The sequence below is a fragment of the Palaemon carinicauda genome, chromosome 11 (genome assembly GCF_036898095.1).
Source record: "Palaemon carinicauda isolate YSFRI2023 chromosome 11, ASM3689809v2, whole genome shotgun sequence".
Lineage (NCBI taxonomy): Eukaryota > Metazoa > Arthropoda > Malacostraca > Decapoda > Palaemonidae > Palaemon > Palaemon carinicauda.
The window spans coordinates 104,269,077-104,289,221 of NC_090735.1; the positions used below are offsets into that span (position 1 = coordinate 104,269,077).

Below are 20,145 nucleotides of genomic sequence, written 5' to 3' on the forward strand. Positions count from 1 at the left end.
TTTTTTTCATAAATTTCGATGTATTCGTTGCGTATTCCTATTTACTTCTGCCGAAATGAAAGTTTTAGCCAAAACTATAGTGTGCTATTTTTGGTTTAGGTAGCAAACTATGCATTTCTGTATGGCAAAAGAAATGACAGCATCAATACAACTGAGATAATCAAGTGTAGATGATATGAATTTGGAAATCGGGACGAGAGATTAATCATCAGTGATACAGTTACAGGCTAATTTCTAATTGAAAGAAGTACATTCTTCACTAGTAAAGGCGCATACTCAGTAACACACATACACACACACACACACATATATATATATATATATATATATATATATATATATATATATATATATATATCATAATCATCATCTGATTTCGCCAGTCGTCTCTATCTCGAGCTTTTAATTCAATACTTCTCCATTCATTATCTCATACATCGCGCTTCATAGTCCTCAGCCATGTAGGCCTGGGTCTAACTCTTCTAGTGCCTTGTGAAGCCCAGCTGAACGAAAAAACAAAACCATAATCCCAATCCGATATGGCATGGATGGACGTTCCTGATCTGCTAGCTCAAATTCACTTAAGTATCGTTAAAACTAGATAATGATAATGAATATTCATGTATGTCCCTTATCTTTAGTAACCATACCTAACACAACATCATTTATCAGATAAACAAACAAAGCTTAGACTATATCTGTGGTGATTTCGCGCTATCCCTGATAAGATATTGCTGAACATGTAAACAAGACCACGTGTTCAATTGCTGCTGATAGTCCAGCGTCCAGGTTGTTAATAATATCTGGTTAGAGAGAGAGAGAGAGAGAGAGAGAGAGAGAGAGAGAGAGAGAGAGAGAGAGAGAGAGAGAGAGAGAGAGAGAGAATTTCAAAATTTGACAAGGGAATGAAAACCTGAAATTTCAATCCCCTACGTTTCATTTCCTATTTGGCGACTTTGTTTAGTTGGGTAGATGTGTTTGAATTTACCTCTACATAAATTTATATCTATTTCAACCGAATACAACAAAGTACATGGGCAATGGGTGGTAAATGAGTAGAGGTCTAAGGAAGCATTGTATCATATAACGAATAATGAACTTACAATTATGGATGTGATGTTTCTCAATTTATATAGTCTTCAAAAACCATTTTAGAACTTATCTTCATCGTTTAATAAAGGCACCAAGACTACGTAATTTATACGTGTCCCTAATTTCAGTTCTAATTCTCCCCGGTAATTCGTCAGTTCTGCATATATAATGCCCCAGAAAAAGATGTCGTTAAAAAGATTAAGTTATCCTTAAGCCAGCACTAGCTTTCGTGGTAATAGATGTATCATTGTTCTGCTCATTTTATCCTTCATTAGAATGTTGGACTCCCCCGATTCGATACATCGTGACACTCCTGGGAATGTTGGGATGCTGCGTAGACTACCTGGTAAGGTATGGCCTGAGCGTGGCCATCGTGTCAATGGTCAACAAACCGAATGTGAATGCTACCGTAACTGCAACGGACGCCTGCCCTGCCGCCATTGTGAACGACTCCGGTGATGACGCTGGTGCCTCGGTAAGTGTTTCTGCATGTCTTACTGAAACTGCAGGTCAAAGAAATCATTAAATTTTCAAAGCCTAATGGAAAACGAAAGTAGCCAAAACTATGAATGTTAAGAAACAAAAATGATGAATTTTTTTTTTCACAGACAAATGAAGAACATTTCAATTGGAGCGGTTACGAGCAAAGTGTTATCCTCGGAACATTTTTCTGGGGGTATTTCATGACAAAGGGAGCAGGTAAGGCATCCCCTTCCTCTTGAGAAATTGGTTAACTTGTCAATGCATGGCCATTATAAAAACCACAATAGCTAAACCAACAATGGGACTAATTATGCTCAAAACAAAACTTTCAGGAGGACGTATCAGTGAAGTATTCGGCGCACGGGAGGTCTTGGCTGCTAGTCTTTTCAGCTCTGGGATCTTGAGCATTTTGTGTCCCTTCATGGCACATATCCACCCTATGGCCCTGGCTGGATTAAGGTTCATGATGGGTTTTGTCCAAGGGCCGGCATTTCCTGCTCTGTATGTTGTCATTGCCAAATGGGCTCCACCTGATGAACTGGCTACTATGATTACTATCGCTTTCTCAGGTATGTCTTGATGATGTTTTAAAGGTAAGAAAATGTTCCGATTAGATACCTCATTAACTTTTCGTTCTGTCTACCTTAATCCCCCTTTCAAGTCTTGAGCATGATTCGTTTCGTAACAGTGTTTCTTCAAAATAAATTGGTTACAAAGGCTAATACCAAGCTCTATAGACCCTAGCCAATGCAATGCTGGAAAAGAAAGGGAGTCCAGTGTTTTGAACTGCACTAGAAACGTTTAATTTTTACCGGAAAAAAATATTAATTTGATTTTGAGAATATAGGAATATTAAGATATAATATTGCACAAATAATAGATCTTTTTATAATTTATTTATATCACTGTGTCAAACGAGGAAAAGTTTTAGTTACACGTATATGTGTACGTACACATGCATGTAAGAGTTAAAAAAAACTAATGTTGATTGCTCTAAGCCTTTAGCCTACATCGAACAGGAGCTGAACACATGGCATGAAAAGTAACAATAGTTTTTCAAAAAGTTTGTTATAAATTTAGTTCTGCACACACTAATTTAAATTCCCACCTTCTCCAGGTATGCCCATGGGCAGTCTCATCGGCCTTGGAGGGTCAGGCTGGGTCATTGACGAGTTGGGTTGGCAGTGGGTATTCTACGGTGGTGGCATCTTCGCTATTCTGTGGACGCCCTTTTGGCTGTTCTTCGTGACCAATGACCCCCAAAAACATCCGTACATATCAAAACGTGAACAGGATCTACTGCTGGTCAACGAATCTATCCGACCAAAAGTAAGGCAGCACAAACACTCGTGCTTCAGCATATATACATTTGATTTTTTCTATCATTACACACTTTTTCCGAATTTATGAGGTGGTGCCAGAGTAGTGAAGCCTTTCAGTTCTCAGCTATCCTATGTGGGTGGTAATCATTGTCCTTTGACGTTGATACCCATTTATAACAAAGTCTATTGATGATTGCCAGTTTTGGAATTACGACATGGGCCTTACTCATGCCAGTCAAGTGCTCTATAACTAATTTACGGCACCCATCACCCACGTGTATATATATATATATATATATATATATATATATATATATATATATATATATATATATATATATATATATATATATATATATATATACACCTAGGTTTTGATGTGCAAAAATTGAGTGAATCCTTGGCGTCTTTCAGAAAAGCGTCCCATGGATGAAACTCGCCACTTGCTGGAGGTACTACCCGAGCATCATCGCAGAGGTGGCGTCTTCTTGGGTGGCCAACCTCACGACGACGCAAGGACCTACTTTCCTAACAGATAAGGTATAGTTTTCTGTCTTGTTCGCTTATGAGTTTGGTTTGACCTTTCATGCAATCGCTTTCATTCTCAGTTGATCCTATTCATATGAGAAAGGTATACGTATAAGATTTAGTTTTTTGTATAATGCTATATATAAATCTATTCATGAAAAGACATATTACAGGTATAATAGAGGAAAAATTTCATGACCAAAAGACTCTTCTTCAACCTCCTTGTCTGTCGTCAGAGGAACAACAATTTCTGTAAAAAAACACGAGAACATTTCAACATATCTTGACTGAAGATACTCCACTCCTGGAGCCTCACATAATTATCATCCTTACAGTTCGGAATGAATATGGCCTCACATATTATCATCCTTACTTTCCCTTACAGCTCGGAATGAATATGGACCAAGTAAGCAAGGTTTTGACAGCTATGCAAATAGGTTCCTGGGTCGGCTCCTTCACGTTCGGCAGAATCTCTGACAATCTTTACAAGCACTGTCTCTCAAAGGTTAATACAAGGAGAGTTATCCACTCTTCAGGTAAGGTTATGAAAATATTAAACGACCTTGAAATATTACATCAAGTGATGTTAGTCGTCAGAAACTTTTAGATTTTTTTCCCCCAACGATTTCAATATTTTGTTAAAATCCACAAACCATTTTGTTTGCAGGTACAATTCTCGTAGTAATAGCGACCTTGGGTATTGCCCTGGGCGGCTGTGATTCCTGGACCGTTTCAACCATGATGGTTATATTGATGATTGGCAGCTCCTGTTCATTATCGACTTACACTCTATCACCCATGGACTTCGCTCCAAACTATGCAGGTTAGAGAGGAAAGTTACTGTAAATTTTCATTTTGTGATTAACTTCTTCCATAAGTAATATCTTTTGCTCTTTAAGATCACGAATAAATTTTTATATCATGAGATATTTTGTTTTTATAATTGATTTTAATTTTGACAAACTAGTACTTTCAGTGAAATTTAGCCATAATTGCAAGTATGGCTACCATTTATTTAGCATATACTAAAAAAGGAAAAAAAAAAAACACATTGGATGTAACAGTCATAGCTCGCTTATTCGTGTTTTTCATACCCACACTACAATTTGTTAAGATCCAGAATACCTATTATTATTATTATTATTATTATTATTGTTGTTGTTGTTGTTATTATAGGTACACTCTCTGGTCTGTTAGGGATTGGAAACATTGGTGGATTTCTAGCGCCGGTTGTCACGAATGCACTGCTGTTGCAGGTAAATTGACTGCATGAGTTATGTTGATCTTTATGCTGTCACGATTTCTATTCTTTATACTAATTAGTTTTTCCTTAGAGAATAAAGATTTTTGGTCTACTAAACTACTGTACTACACTGCAGTAACCAATAAAAAGAAATATGGGATTGACTTGCGAAATCTAAATGACAAATGAGTCGTTACTTTGCATTTCACCCTCTGCTGCAAATACTCCTTCATCTTTCCTAAATTCTGCAGATAGTCCTTCATCTTCCTTAAGTTTTGCAAATACTTTTCCATCTTTCCTAAGATTTAAAGATACTTTTTTTACATCATTCCTAAATTCTATTGAAACTCCTTTACCTTTCATAAGTGCTGCATAGAGGCCTTCATCTTTCCTAAGCTCTGAAAAATATTACTCTGTCATCTTTCCCAAGTTTTCAGTGTACTCCTTCATCCTTCCTAAGTTCTATAAATACCTTTTCATCTTTTCTAAATTCTACATGTCCTTTTCACCCTTTTTAGATTCTGCATATATTCCTTCATCCTAAGTTATGCAAATACTTCTTCATCCAAAATTCTATAAATAATCATTTACCTTTCCTAAATTCTGCAAATGCTTTTTCATCTTTTTTAATTCTGCAAATACTCCTTCATCCTACGTTATGCAAACAGTCCTTCCTCCTAAATTCTGCAAATATTTATTCATCTTTCCTAAATTCTAAAAATACATTTTCTTCCTTTTGAAATTCTACAAATACTTCTTCATCCTTTGTAAATTCTAAAAGATACTCCTTCATCCTAAGTTATGGAAATACTCATTCATTATAAATTCTGCAAATACTCATTCATCCTTCTTAAAATCTGCAAATACTTTTCCATCCTTTATAAAGTCTACAAATACTCCTTCATCCTAAGTTATTCAAATACTCATTCATCCCAAATCCTGCAAATACTCATTCATTTTTCCTAAAATATGCAAATACTTTTCCATCATTTTTAAATTCTACAAATACTCCTTCGTCTAAATTATGCAAATACTCATTCATCCTAAGTTGTACAAATACTTATTCATCTTTCTTAAAATCTGTAAATACTTCTTCATCCTTTTAAAATTCTACAAATACTCCTTCATCCTAAGTTAGCAAATACTCCATCCTAGTTCCTCAGATAATCATTCCTGTTTCCTAAATTCTGTAAATACCTTTTCATCCTTTTTAAATTCTGCAAATTTTTACTCATCTTTCCTAAATTCTGCAAATACATTTTCATCCTTTTGAAGTTCTACTAATACTCTTTCGTCGTAAGTTATGCAAATACTCATTCATCTTTCATGAAATCTGTAAATACTTTTCCATCCTCTTTAAATTCTACAAATACTCCTTCATCCTAAGTTATGCAAATACTCATTCATCCTAAGTTATGCAAATACTCATTCATCCTAAGTTATGCAAATACTCATTCATCCTAAATTCTGCAAATACTCATTCATCTTTCCTGAATTCTGCAAATACTTTTCCATCCTTTTTAAATTCTACAAATACTCTTTCATCCTAAGTTATGCAAATACTCATTAATCCTAAGTTATGCAAATACTCATTCATCCTAGGTTATGCAAATACTCATTCATCCTAAATTCTGCAAATACTCATTCATCCTAAATTCTGCAAATACTCATTCATCTTTTCTGAATTCTGCAAATACTTTTCCATCCTTTTTAAATTCTACAAATACTCTTTCATCCTAAGTTATGCAAATACTCATTCATCCTAAATTCTGCAAATACTCATTCATCTTTTCTGAATTCTGCAAATACTTTTCCATCCTTTTTAAATTCTACAAATACTCCTTCATCCTAAGTTATGCAAATACTCATTCATCCTAAATTCTACAAATACTCATTCATCTTTCCTGAATTCTGCAAATACTCATTCATCCTAAATTCTGCAAATACTCATTCATCTTTTCTGAATTCTGCAAATACTTTTCCATCCTTTTTAAATTCTACAAATACTCTTTCATCCTAAGTTATGCAAATACTCATTCATCCTAAATTCTGCAAATACTCATTCATCTTTTCTGAATTCTGCAAATACTTTTCCATCCTTTTTAAATTCTACAAATACTCCTTCATCCTAAGTTATGCAAATACTCATTCATCCTAAATTCTACAAATACTCATTCATCTTTCCTGAATTCTGCAAATACTTTTTCATCCTTATTAAATTCTACAAATACTCCTTCATCCTAAATTCTGTAAATGCTCCTTCATCTTATATTCTGGAAACTCTCCTCCATCCTTCTTAAGTTGTGCAAATAATTTTTGAATTCTGTAAATAATCCTTCATCACAAATCATGCAAACACTTATTCATCCTAAATTCTGTAAGTGCTCCTTCATCCTAAATTCTGTAAGTGCTCCTTCATCCTAAATTCTCTAAGTGCTCCTTCATCCTAAATTCTGTAAGTGCTCCTTCATCCTAAATTCTGTAAGTGCTCCTTCATCCTAAATTCTCTAAGTGCTCCTTCATCCTAAATTCTCTAAGTGCTCCTTCATCCTAAATTCTCTAAGTGCTCCTTCGTCCTAAATTTTCTAAGTGCTCCTTCATCCTAAATTCTGCAAACACTTCTTCATTCTTCCAAAATTCTACAAATACCCTTTCATCTTTAAATTCTGCAAATACACATTCACCCCAAAACGTGCAAATACTCTTTCCTCCTAGATTTTGTCAATATTCCTTTATCCCAAACAAAGCAAATTTTCCTTCATCCTAAATTCTACATATACTTTTTCATCTTTTTTAATTTCTACAAATACTCCTTCATCCCAAATCATGCAAATACTTCATCATCCTTAATTTTATAATTGCTCCTTTATCCTAAATTCTGCAAGACTCCTTCGTCCTTCCTAAATTCTACAAATACCTTTTCAACTTTTATAATTTCTACAAATACTCTTTCATCTTGAATCATGCAAATAATCCTTCATCCTAAATTTTTCAAACACTCCTCCATTTTTCCTAAATTCTAAATAATTTTCCATCCGTCTAAATTCTCGAAAATACTTCTTCATTCTAAATTTTGTAAATACTCCTTCATTCGTCCTAAATTCAACAAACAATTCTTATCCTTTTTAAATTCTATAAATACTCAAATTCTGCAAATACTCCTTCATCATCCATGAATTCTAAAAATACTTTTTTCACCGTTTCATAGACGGCCAATACTCTTCATTCTAAATTCTGCAAATACTGCTTCAGCCTAAATTCTGCAAATACTCCTTCATTCTAAATTTTGCAAATACTCCTTCATTCTAAATTCTGCAAATACTCCTTCATTCTAAATTCTGCAAATACTCCTTCATTCTAAATTCTGCAAATACTCCTTCAGCCTAAATTCTGCAAATACTCCTTCATTCTAAATTTTGCAAATACTCCTTCAGCCTAAATTCTGCAAATACTCCTTCATTCTAAATTCTGCAAATACTCCTTCAGCCTAAATTCTGCAAATACTCCTTCATTCTAAATTCTGCAAATACTCCTTCAGCCTAAATTCTGCAAATACTCCTTCATTCTAAATTCTGCAAATACTCCTTCATTCTAAATTCTGCAAATACTCCTTCAGCCTAAATTCTGCAAATACTCCTTCAGCCTAAATTCTGCAAATACTCCTTCATTCTAAATTTTGCAAATACTCCTTCATTCTAAATTCTGCAAATACTCCTTCATTCTAAATTCTGAAATACTCCTTCATTCTAAATTCTGCAAATACTCCTTCAGCCTAAATTCTGCAAATACTCCTTCATTCTAAATTTTGCAAATACTCCTTCAGCCTAAATTCTGCAAATACTCCTTCATTCTAAATTCTGCAAATACTCCTTCAGCCTAAATTCTTCAAACACTCCTCCATCCTTCCCTAATTTAAAAAATATTTTTCATCCTTTTCTAAAGTCTGTTAATACTCCTTCATACTGAATTTTTCTAAAACTACTTCATCCCAAATAATGCAAATACTCCTTCATCTTAAATTCTGCAAACAATCCTTCATCCCAAATTATGTAAATACTCATCCTTCCTAAATTCTACATTCTTTTTCATCCTTTTTAAATTATGTAAATACTCCTTCACCCCAAATCTTGCAAATAATCCTTCATCCTAAATCGTGCAAATACCTTTTCTTCCCAAAATATGCAAATACTCCTACTTCCTAAATTCTGCAAACAATCCTTCATCCCAAACCATGCAAATACTCCATCCTAAATTCTGTAATCAATCCTTCATCCCAAATCTTTTAAAAGCTCCATCATCCTAAATTCTGCAGAAAAAAAACCTTTCAACTCATGCAAATACTCCATCATCTTAAATTCTGCAAGCAATCCTTCACCCCAAATCATGCAAATACTCCTTCATCCTAAATTCTGCAAGTACTCCTTCATCCTTCCTAAATTCTATAATTACTTTTTCATCCTTTTAAATTCTGCAAATACTCCTTCATCCTAAATTCTGCAAATACTCTCCATCCTTCCTAAATCCTACAAATACTTTTTTCATCCTTTTAAAATTCTGTAAATTCTCCTTCATCCAAAATCATGCAAATACTCCTTCATCCTAAATTCTGCAAATACTCCTTCATTTTTATTTCTGTAGATACCCCTTCATCCTCCTAAGTTCTGGCTAGGCTAACTATGTTTATCTCTTTCATTTTCCAGACTGGCAGTTGGACAGCTTCCATTCTCTTAACAGGTGGGATGGCCTTCGGAGCTGGAATCCTCTACGTTGCTCTAACCACCGCAGAAATCCAGGACTGGAACTATTATGATGAAATCCCGAGCTCCGACGTTGAAAGCGGTCAACCGTGATATACATCATGTCCGCTGAAAAATTAGGGTTGCAGCATCACACACATTTTTTTTTAATCCTTTTTCTCTTCACTTTTCTGTATTACTTTGATATGGTACCAAGATTAACAAGAGATAGAGAGAAAAACAATCAAATTCAACTGGACCCGTTTCTCCCTTTTCTTTCCCTAGATCTTAAACTCCATCGTTTAGCCTTTAAAGTTTCCATTTCCTTCATGTGCTTTGCAATTTGTCTTTTTGTGTATTCAGACTTTATTGAAAACGCTTATTGGTAACATTAGCATTAATTTCATATATATATATTTTTTTTTTCTAATCAAATTTCACTCCGAAGTTTCTACATGTAGTACATGTTAACTGTTCATGAATATTATCCCAAAGGTAGACAAACACTTTAATATTCTTTTTCGTTTGATTATTCAGTTAGGTCATTGTAGATTTTCTTACTCTCACTTCCTAAATGAAAATTCTCTATTAATCACAACAGGAAATTAGTAACGTATGCTCAGGTACACTGTGTGAATTATTTCAAAATATACTACATAATTCAATCCATGTTTCCGATTCTTCCTTTGTATAGATTTCCTATCAGATAGGAAATCCAATGCGTATCTTGCAGCACATAATAGATTTAAAGTTGTTTATTTTTATATTTTTATATATATTTCTAAGTCTCATTTTTTAGCCAATTCCTTCAGAATCCCGTATTCCATGGAACAGGATTTCTGTAGGACCTAAACATTTACCATCCTTATAACATTCACTGAGCAGTTTTCCCTTCCTTGCAAATCTTTCATTTCAGTTGCCATTCAAAACTGATAGCTATGAAATTTATGAAGTTGCAAATCTTTTTTCCATGCAAAAGCAACAGCTATGAAAGATCTACAGCTGCAATTCCTCTCCATTATAGATGTTGCATGAAAAAAAAAATACGAAAGTTATGCAACGCTTTCATTGTGTCAAATGCTATATGCGACAACAACTATCATAGAAGAGGAATAGCTACAAATATTCAATTCACCGCAGTTTTAACGACTGTAGCCACATCTATAAAAGTTGTACTGATGACATTTAAAAGCATATTATGTCATTTTACTTTGTTTCATACTTGCATTTAGTTATATCAGTTGATTAAAGTGTTATAAATATAGCATTATTCATCTACTGCTGTTTCTTCTTTTCATTCATTCAGTTTTGTATAACATACTTCCATCATATTATGTTATTGTATCTTACTTATTCCATATAATTCTCAATGCTTACCATTATCCTTGTTTACTTGTAAGTTTGTGTACTTGTTTGTCGCAAATAAATGGCATAAGGGGAAAGTCAAAGGATTGTATTATTTTCTGCATGACACTCCTTAACAGTCTGAGACACTGACAATATATTTAGGTTTGATTTCATTTTTTGTGTGTGAAGTTTAAGGAAGACGATCAAGCCTCCAAGCAAACAAGAACATTTACTTAACTATTAGCTCCTATCAAATAGAGCTACAGATTAATTTGGTTCATAACTCCAGAAATCATACCAAATTTTTTTATTACTAGACTTTCCACCACAGTCTAAAATATTCAAATGTTTTTTTATGATGTAATCACGAGGAAAGAAGAAATTAGGAACATTAAAAAGAAGCGAAATATTGAGTTGAATAAACCATAGATCCCGACAAACTGTCGGGAGTAAAACTTTAGACCTTTTTAAGGCTATGAAGAATCACACCATTGGTTAAATTTCCTTTATTTTATTGTTTATGGAAGCATGCCGATTCTCAAACAAAATACATTGAATATAGTATACAATATCTGCAGTGGGACTTTCACCACGCTAAAAAAATTTTCGAAAATTGTTTTTGCGATTATCATTCTACAGAAAGGAAAAGTTATGAAGAAAGGGTCATTGATGAAATTGGGAATTCAGGTATACAAGACAGTAAGTAGATGAAAATGGAAATTCAGGTAGACAGAAGAGTCCATAAATGAAGATGGATATTCAGGCCGACAGCAAAGTCCGAAGATGAAGATGGGTATTCAGGTATACAGGAAGATACATAGATGAAAATAGGAATTCAGGAAGACAGCCAAGTCCAAAGAGGATGATGGGTATTCAGGTATACAGGAAATTACATAGATGAAATGGGAATTCAGGTAGATGAAAGAGTCTATATTTGAAGATGGGAATTCAGGTAGACAGCAAAGTCCAAAGAGGAAGATGGGTATTCAGGTATACAGGAAGATACATAGATGAAAATAGGAATTCAGGAAGACAGCCAAGTCCAAAGAGGATGATGGGTATTCAGGTATACAGGAAATTACATAGATGAAATGGGAATTCAGGTAGATGAAAGAGTCTATATTTGAAGATGAGAATTCAGGTAGACAGCAAAGTCCAAAGAGGAAGATGGGCATTCAGGTATACAGGAAGATACATAGATGAAAATAGGAATTCAGGAAGACAGCCAAGTCCAAAGAGGATGATGGGTATTCAGGTATACAGGAAATTACATAGATGAAATGGGAATTCAGGTAGATGAAAGAGTCTATATTTGAAGATGGGAATTCAGGTAGACAGCAAAGTCCAAAGAGGAAGATGGGTATTCAGGTATACAGGAAGATACATAGATGAAAATAGGAATTCAGGAAGACAGCCAAGTCCAAAGAGGATGATGGGTATTCAGGTATACAGGAAATTACATAGATGAAATGGGAATTCAGGTAGATGAAAGAGTCTATATTTGAAGATGGGAATTCAGGTAGACAGCAAAGTCCAAAGAGGAAGATGGGTATTCAGGTATACAGGAAGATACATAGATGAAAATAGGAATTCAGGAAGACAGCCAAGTCCAAAGAGGATGATGGGTATTCAGGTATACAGGAAATTACATAGATGAAATGGGAATTCAGGTAGATGAAAGAGTCTATATTTGAAGATGGGAATTCAGGTAGACAGCAAAGTCCAAAGAGGAAGATGGGTATTCAGGTATACAGGAAAGTACATAGATGAAAATGGGAATTCAGGAAGACAGCCAAGTCCAAAGAGGAAGATGGGTATTCAGGTATACAGGAAGATACATAGATGAAAATAGGAATTCAGGAAGACAGCCAAGTCCAAAGAGGAAGATGGGTATTCAGGTATACAGGAAGATACATAGATGAAAATAGGAATTCAGGTAGACAGGAGAGTCCACAGATGAAGATGGGAATTCAGGAAGACAGCAAAGTCCAAAGATGAAGATGGGTAATCAGGTATATAGGAAAGTACAGAGTTGAAAGTGGAAATTCAGGTAGACAGGAAATTCCATAAATGAAGGGAATCCAGGTAGACAGAAAAAATCCATTGATGATGGTAATTCAAGAAGACAAAGAAGTCCATAGATAAATATGGGAATTCCAGTATATGGGAATGTCCATAGATTAAGATAGGAATTTTAAGCTGAAAGAAAAGTGCAAAGATAGAAATGGAAAATCAAACTGGCTGAAGAAGGCAGACAGATAAAGATGGGAATTCTCTCATGTGGAAAAGGGCATATATGATGACCTTAATAAGATGGGAATAGAAAAAAAAATAGAAACCCAAATAATGATGTGAAGGGTAAGAAATACTTAATGCTTCGTTTTCACATAGAAAGAAAACTTGAGAATTTCCTCCTTGACGTTATTCGCGTAAGGTCTGCATGCCACTTCCACCTCTGCGTCCTCTGGAAGTAAAAACAGGAATTGATCACATTGATAGTTCTCAGTAACCACCATTTTACAATACATAAAAGGATAAGATTCTTCACTAAATAGAAACTTAAAAATAGAAAATGTCCAAATAATTCTTCGCATTGATAAGATAGCTACAACTATCTATATTTTGACGATGCGGCATTTCCTAACATAAGTATTAATATTACGCAAAGTAGCAATAACAGGAATATATATATATATATATATATATATATATATATATATATATATATATATATATATATATATATGTATATATGTATATGTATATATATATATATATATATATATATATATATATGTATATATATATATATATGTATATATATATATATATATATATATATATATATATATATATATATATATATATATATATACAGACTTGTGGTCTATTCCCTTTAATTGTATGTAACAATAAATACAGTAACAACATAGAATTCGAATAAAATAAGAAAGAAAAAAAAAACGGAGGTTGTCACAGTTAAAAGGGGATGTAAGTTATGGTTAATAACGTAAATAGTTAGGAACCAGGTCACAAGGTTCGTGACCTGTGATCCAGCCACCTCAAGCCTGGGAGAGAGTTTGTTTGTAAACGACTGGCGCCATGTATGTAGAATGCAAACTGTTTCTATTCTTGTACTCCCCAAGTCAACGCAAAACGGAGGTCGATGTGAAGCAACCTAGATCGAAAGAGATGTCACGCAGTAACGGCTACTGCCTATCTCCTGGAGGTTGCACCTGATCCTCACAGAGACAGGTGCCTTAAAAACTCACTCTTGGAAATAGTGTGATGGGAGTTGGGCGCGAACAATGGTCGCGTGCCCTCATCGCCGCTGGGCTCCCATTATTATTATTATTATTATTATTATTATTATAACAAGCTCAACTACAACCCTAGTAGGAAAAGCAGGATGCTGCAAACCCAAGGGCTCCAACAGGGAAATATAGCCCAGTGAGGAAAGAAAACAAGGAAATAAACAAACTAGGAGAGAGGTAATGAACAATCAAAATAAGATATCTTAAGAACAGTATTAACACTAAATTAGATATTACATATATGAACTATACAAACTTCAAAAGAAACAAGAGGAAGAGAAATAAGACAGAATAGTGTGCCTGAGTGTACCCTCGAGCAAGCGAACTCTAACCGAAGACAGTGCAAGAACATGGTACTGACACTATAGCACTATCCAAGACTAGAGAACAATGGTTTGATTTTGGAGTGTCCTTCTAGAGAAGCTGCTTACCATAACTAAAGAGTCTCTTCTATCTATGCCAAGAGGAAAGCAGCCACTGAAAAATTACATTGCAGTAGTTAACCCCTTCAGTAAGGAATTGTTTGGTAATCTTAGTGTTGTCAGGGGTATGAGGACAGGGGAGAATATGTATAGAATAGGCCAGACTATTCGGTGTTTATGTAGGCATAGAAAAAAATGAGCGGTAACCAGAGTAGGATCTCATGTAGTACTGCCTGGCCAGTCAAAGGATCCAATAACTCCTTAGCGGTAGTATCTCAACGGGTGGCTGGTGCCATGGCCGACATACTATAGTCCATTTCTTTTAGCGATGCATATTTGCACCGACTCGCAGCGGTGCCCTTTTAGCTCGGAAAAGTTTCCGGATCACTGATTGGTTGGACGAGATAATTCCAACCAATCAGCGATCACGAAACTTTTCCGAGCTAAAAGGGCACCGCTGCGAGTCGGTGCAAATATGCATCGCTAAAAGAAATGGACTATACACTATATTTTAACATTCATTTTTGCCTAATAATTGAACTTGTGATATGATATAACATGTGTGCCTTTCCCTCTTGCGTGACTTGGTCGAAATCAATGTTGTAATGTTCAGTTAATAAGTCAGAGTTGAGACTTATGACAAAGTGATCTTTTATTGATTAAAGAAGATTATCAGTTAAATGCTCAGTGTATATCTTGTGTTTCCTGATAATCTTTGAAACTATTAATTTGATCTTTGCAACATGTGAGAAACTGCGAGCACCAAAGTAACTTGAGGATAAAACGAGATGTTCTTAGATCAAGTTATTATGTGACTGAAGAAACTCATTTCAAGAGAGACTCAGTCCATGCTCATTTATGTCAAATAACCTAGAGACAAATAAATTGTACAGCTATCAATGTAACAGTCAACTAGACTAATTACCTCCGCTTCCAATTGTTGAGAACTGTTTATTCCAAAGAACATTGTGCATGCTACAGAGTTCTGCGTTCTTCTAAGTCATTTATATATATATATATATATATATATATATATATATATATATATATATATATATATATATATATATATATATATATAAACATATATATATATATATATATATATATATATATTTATATATTCATATATATATATATATATATATATATATATATATTATACGATGGTCCCTTGTCTGGGAACCAAACATATAATATTACATATATTACGGCTGGCAAGCTATTCAACCTCTCGAGTTCCAAACTCACCTATTTTTTTTTTACATTAAATCTGTTACACTTGAAAATATCAACACCTGAGCTCTAAGACAGTTGTATAACTCCCCGACAGCAATATATAACAACACTGAATATTCAAAGGTCTCTCAAGTACACTTAAAACGAAACTGGGTAATTATTCTTAAGAATTACTCAAACAACTCTTACTTCGATTCTTTACAGGATATGAGTGAGTATGTAGTAACCCTGATGATTGAAATGATACACTCTTTACAAAAATAAATATATTCTATATAAATTACAACACTGAAAACAATTTACATGAAATAAATAAATCACTTGAAATATTAAGTCTGAACAAAACTTAGATTAAGACAAAAATGTTACGATCTGGAAATTATATAATCACTTGACTTGAAATATTAAATCCGAATAAACCTTAGACTAAGACAAAAGAAATAATACTTATGAAAATTATACAATCACTTGTTTCAATTGAAATATTAAATTTTTCACACTATTTAATTAGTCTTAGCACTCAATGAATATAGTTAACCAGATAACGATGCAAATATCTTTCACGTTACTACAGGGCCAGTTACAAAAGCTCTAAGAGAATTTTTATAAATACTCACTATGATTACAAAAACCCGTCACATCAAAATTTTGCGATTTCACTGAACACTTTTAAAACAATACACTGAGAGGTGTGGAAGAGAGAGAGGGGGAGATGGCTATGAATTAAGGCTGGAATTCTCTATCTGATCTATGCAACCATGGGGTCGCCTTCATATGAAACTTAGCTACTTCCAGAAATTTCTAGGACCGAGATCTGGAAGCTTGGGGGTTAGCCTAAGGGCGTAAAGTTACCAAAAAATCACTCTCTTAAACGCGTAATGACACAACCTGAGACTGCTCTCTCTGAGCTAACTCCGCCCACCCTTTGTCCTCGAAATAGAAAAAAGATAAGATCTATCGCTAGGATTTTTGGGAATCTTCCAAAGCACATGGCACACAAAAGAATTGTGCATTTTCTCTGAAACATGATGCAATACCTCATAAAAATATAAAAGAACATTACATAAGCCCTTCCTCCCATCTCGTATGGTCACATAACACTCTCAAACAGTTACATAAGACTTGGTAAAAAAAATATGTGATATAAAAAGTTAATTCTTAAGAATAATGTAAATTTACATATATTGACTTGAATGAAGAATACAGTGAAATTAACGACAAAAATCTTACATAATTTACATACAAATCTTAAATCTACACAAGAGGAACTCATCTCAAGAGCTGGCTAACATCTTCAATGCACAAATGAAAACATAAATAAAATCACTAATAAACTATTGTACTTTTTCTACACTAGACCAGCTATGTAAGATAGCTCCTCCCAAAAAAGATTATTTATACCGACCTGAATCCATCGATTCAGCCCGAGATAAATAATCTGTAGCCACGTTATCTTTACCTGATATATAATTTACATTAATACAATACGGTTGCAAACATAATGACCACCTAGTTAACCTTTGATTATTATTTTTCATCATATTCACAAAAGTTAAAGGATTATGATCTGAATACACTGTAATCGCTTCATTTTGTGGTCGATTCACATAGACCTCAAACTTGTTTTTTGCTGTGACTAACGCTAGTAGTTCCTTTTCAACTGTTGAGTAGGCTCGCTGATGTTTCTTCGGCTTCGACAACGTAAAACAAACAGGGTGAAGAATTCCTTCTTAGTCTTCTTGCAATAAGACAGCTCCAATTCCATTATCCGACACATCCACTTGGATAAAGAGTTTCTTGTTGAAATAAGGTGCTTGCAGTATCAGGAAGCAACTACAGCTGAAAAGTTTGGGCAAAAACATCCTGCCATCCCTAAAAAGTGTTGTTACTGCTTCCTCATTGTGAGGGGTGATGCTTTCTTTATTCCTTCGATGTTAGCAGCTACCGGGGTGATTAGTCCTCTTCCTACTTCAAATCAAAAGTACCAAACTGTTGCCTTTCCAAATTCGCTCTTCTCCAGGCTAATCATCAGGTATGTTCCTTGCAGCTTTTGAAATACCTTCTTCAGGATTCGGAGATGTTCTTCCCAGGTCAAGGAATATACCCCAATATCGTTTGTTTCAGGACGTCCGAGACAATTTCAGGGAAATTTCTAAGTAATTGACTTAATTCCTCTTGTTGCTCCTGGTTCAAATGAGTTAATTTCTCTTCCAAGTTCCGAATGATAGACGAATTATTCTCTTTACTTACTGCCCCCACCTCATATTCATCGTTGTCTTCCATGGATGGTATGGTTTGCGCCATACACACTTGTGAAGCTTCAGTCTCATTTTCACTTAAATAAGGTTTCAGTAGGTTAACGTATACTTTCCTCTGACTTTTCCTTCTTCCTGGGGTTTCAATAACGTAGGTCAGATCACTGATCTTCTCCAAAATTTTGAATGGTCCTTGGAACTTGTTGGAGAGTGAGAAACTCCTTATCGGCAAGAACACCAATACCAGTTACCCTACTGAAAACTGCCTGTTCTTACTTTTCATATCAAACCTTTTCATCATTTTTTCTTGACTCGTCTTAAGGTTTTCTAGGGAAAATTTCCTTATCTCACGGATCCTTTTCCTAAATTTTTGGCATATTCTCCATCTGTTTCCTCTCGGTCCTGTCATTTTTCTGCTAAAATTTCAATTGGTCCTCGTCCTTCTCGTCCAAATGCTATTTCGTTTGGGCTACATCCCATGTTTTCTTGATAAGCATTACGTACCTCAAACAACATCAACGGTAGTCCGATATCCCATTCATTCCCCGTTTCATTGCAGAACTTTATTATCATACTTTTCAAAGTTTGATGAAACCTCTCTAGTGCACCTTGGGTCTCCGGATGATAAGCAGTTGATAGTTGTGTCACATCCAACAGTTTCATTACGTCCTAAATTAATTTTGACGTGAAATTTGTTCCTCGGTAACTTTGAACGATTTCCGGAATACCAAACTTAATAAAAAAGTCTAGTAACTTCTCGGCAATTATTTTGGCACTGTTATTCCTGACGGGTATGGCTTCTGGGTATCTCGTTACTGGACTCATCAAGGTTAACATATATTTGTGACGTTTTTTCGTCCTTGGTAAAGGTCCCACAATGACGATCATTACCTTGCTGAAGGGTTCTCCTCACACTTCTACCGGGTGTAAGGGATCTTTCTTAATGTACTTGTTTGGCTTTCCAGCCATTTGACATATGTGACATGCACGGAAACCTGGCTCACGTCCTTAAACATGCCAGGTCAGAAAAAGTGTTTCATAATCTTCTCCGTCATCTTCCTTATCCCCATATGTCCCGTCTCGTGCGCTACGGCGATCACTTGTCTTCTCAACAATGCGGGAATTAATATCTGATGATATATCCCCTATTCGGCATTCCCAGAGATATCGACGGGCCTATGCTTCCTCATAAGCAACACATCCTTAAGATAATAACAGGTGGGAGACTGTTGTGCCTTCGTCTATTCCACCACACGGTACAATAACTCTGTTAACATTGTATCCTTCTGTTGCAATCCTATCAGCCTTTTCCTACTCACTTGTCCTACTACTAACGCTGAGTTTCCTATTTCTTCCAAGTCCATTTTTTCTTTGTCATCTTGTCCACTCATTGGTCGTTCCTCAGCTTCCTCTTCGCTCAGGCTTACTCGGGAGTTCTCCTCTTGCAAACCATCAAGGGAATTCTCTTCTTCGGAAAACAAATTCTACAAGTTCATTGCTCCTTCGATTTCTTTTTCTTCTTCAGCAGCCACTATCTTCGTCATACTCCTAGTCGTCACACAACTAGGAAACAAATACAGATAACCCTTAACGAATTCAGTCGTAGCACTATACTTCAATGGTTTCTCCGTTACAACGGGACTAGGCACATATGGCGCTCCATCAACCTCATTACCCAGCAGGATGTCTACTCCTTCGACAGCCAATGAATCCTTTACTGCAAAGTCAATATTACCTGTCACTAATTCGCATGACAGTTTCAAACGCCAAATAGGGGTAACTTCTTCACATCCCATTCCCTTCAAAATAATCGAATCTCCTGTCAGACACCATTCCGCCAATGGGTGTACTCCTTGTACCACCACCCTATGGTTACAACCTGTGTCGCACAATATCCTGACCAGGGTTCGCTCACTCCCGTCTATTGCTGCTAACATACCTTCATGAATATATGATTTAAAGGTATCCACGCTGTTTGGGTTTGTCCTGTTCGTCATGTAAATGTTGGCTGGTTTATTATTATTTTCCTCTTCGTCCTTTCCCGATAGTTTCTTCGTCTTCACATTCTGTGAAGTCGAACTATTCTTAATCACTTGGGCGATTGCTTTCGGTTGGTTTGACCAACATTTCTTACTGATATGGCATCTCTTGTCACACTTAAAAC

General features: G+C 35.1%; 2 protein-coding genes across 4 annotated transcripts in view; one reads left to right on the forward strand and one right to left on the reverse strand.

Moving 5' to 3' along the window:
• Positions 1-10,837, forward strand: part of LOC137649743 (sialin-like) — a 147,284-nt gene extending 136,447 nt beyond the window's left edge. For both annotated transcript variants that reach the window (XM_068382693.1, XM_068382694.1), the window contains exons 2-10: positions 1,368-1,567; positions 1,701-1,791; positions 1,908-2,144; positions 2,693-2,904; positions 3,312-3,437; positions 3,811-3,961; positions 4,093-4,248; positions 4,602-4,681; positions 9,369-10,837. In XM_068382693.1, coding sequence (XP_068238794.1) covers positions 1,368-1,567; positions 1,701-1,791; positions 1,908-2,144; positions 2,693-2,904; positions 3,312-3,437; positions 3,811-3,961; positions 4,093-4,248; positions 4,602-4,681; positions 9,369-9,518 — 1,403 coding nt within the window. In that variant the 3' untranslated portion in view covers positions 9,519-10,837. The remainder of the gene's footprint in view (positions 1-1,367; positions 1,568-1,700; positions 1,792-1,907; positions 2,145-2,692; positions 2,905-3,311; positions 3,438-3,810; positions 3,962-4,092; positions 4,249-4,601; positions 4,682-9,368) is intronic.
• A 1,218-nt stretch (positions 10,838-12,055) lies between these two features.
• LOC137650112 (sodium/potassium-transporting ATPase subunit beta-like) overlaps positions 12,056-20,145 on the reverse strand; it is a 27,947-nt gene continuing 19,857 nt past the window's right edge. For both annotated transcript variants that reach the window (XM_068383240.1, XM_068383239.1), the window contains one exon: positions 12,056-13,215. In XM_068383240.1, coding sequence (XP_068239341.1) covers positions 13,135-13,215 — 81 coding nt within the window. In that variant the 3' untranslated portion in view covers positions 12,056-13,134. The remainder of the gene's footprint in view (positions 13,216-20,145) is intronic.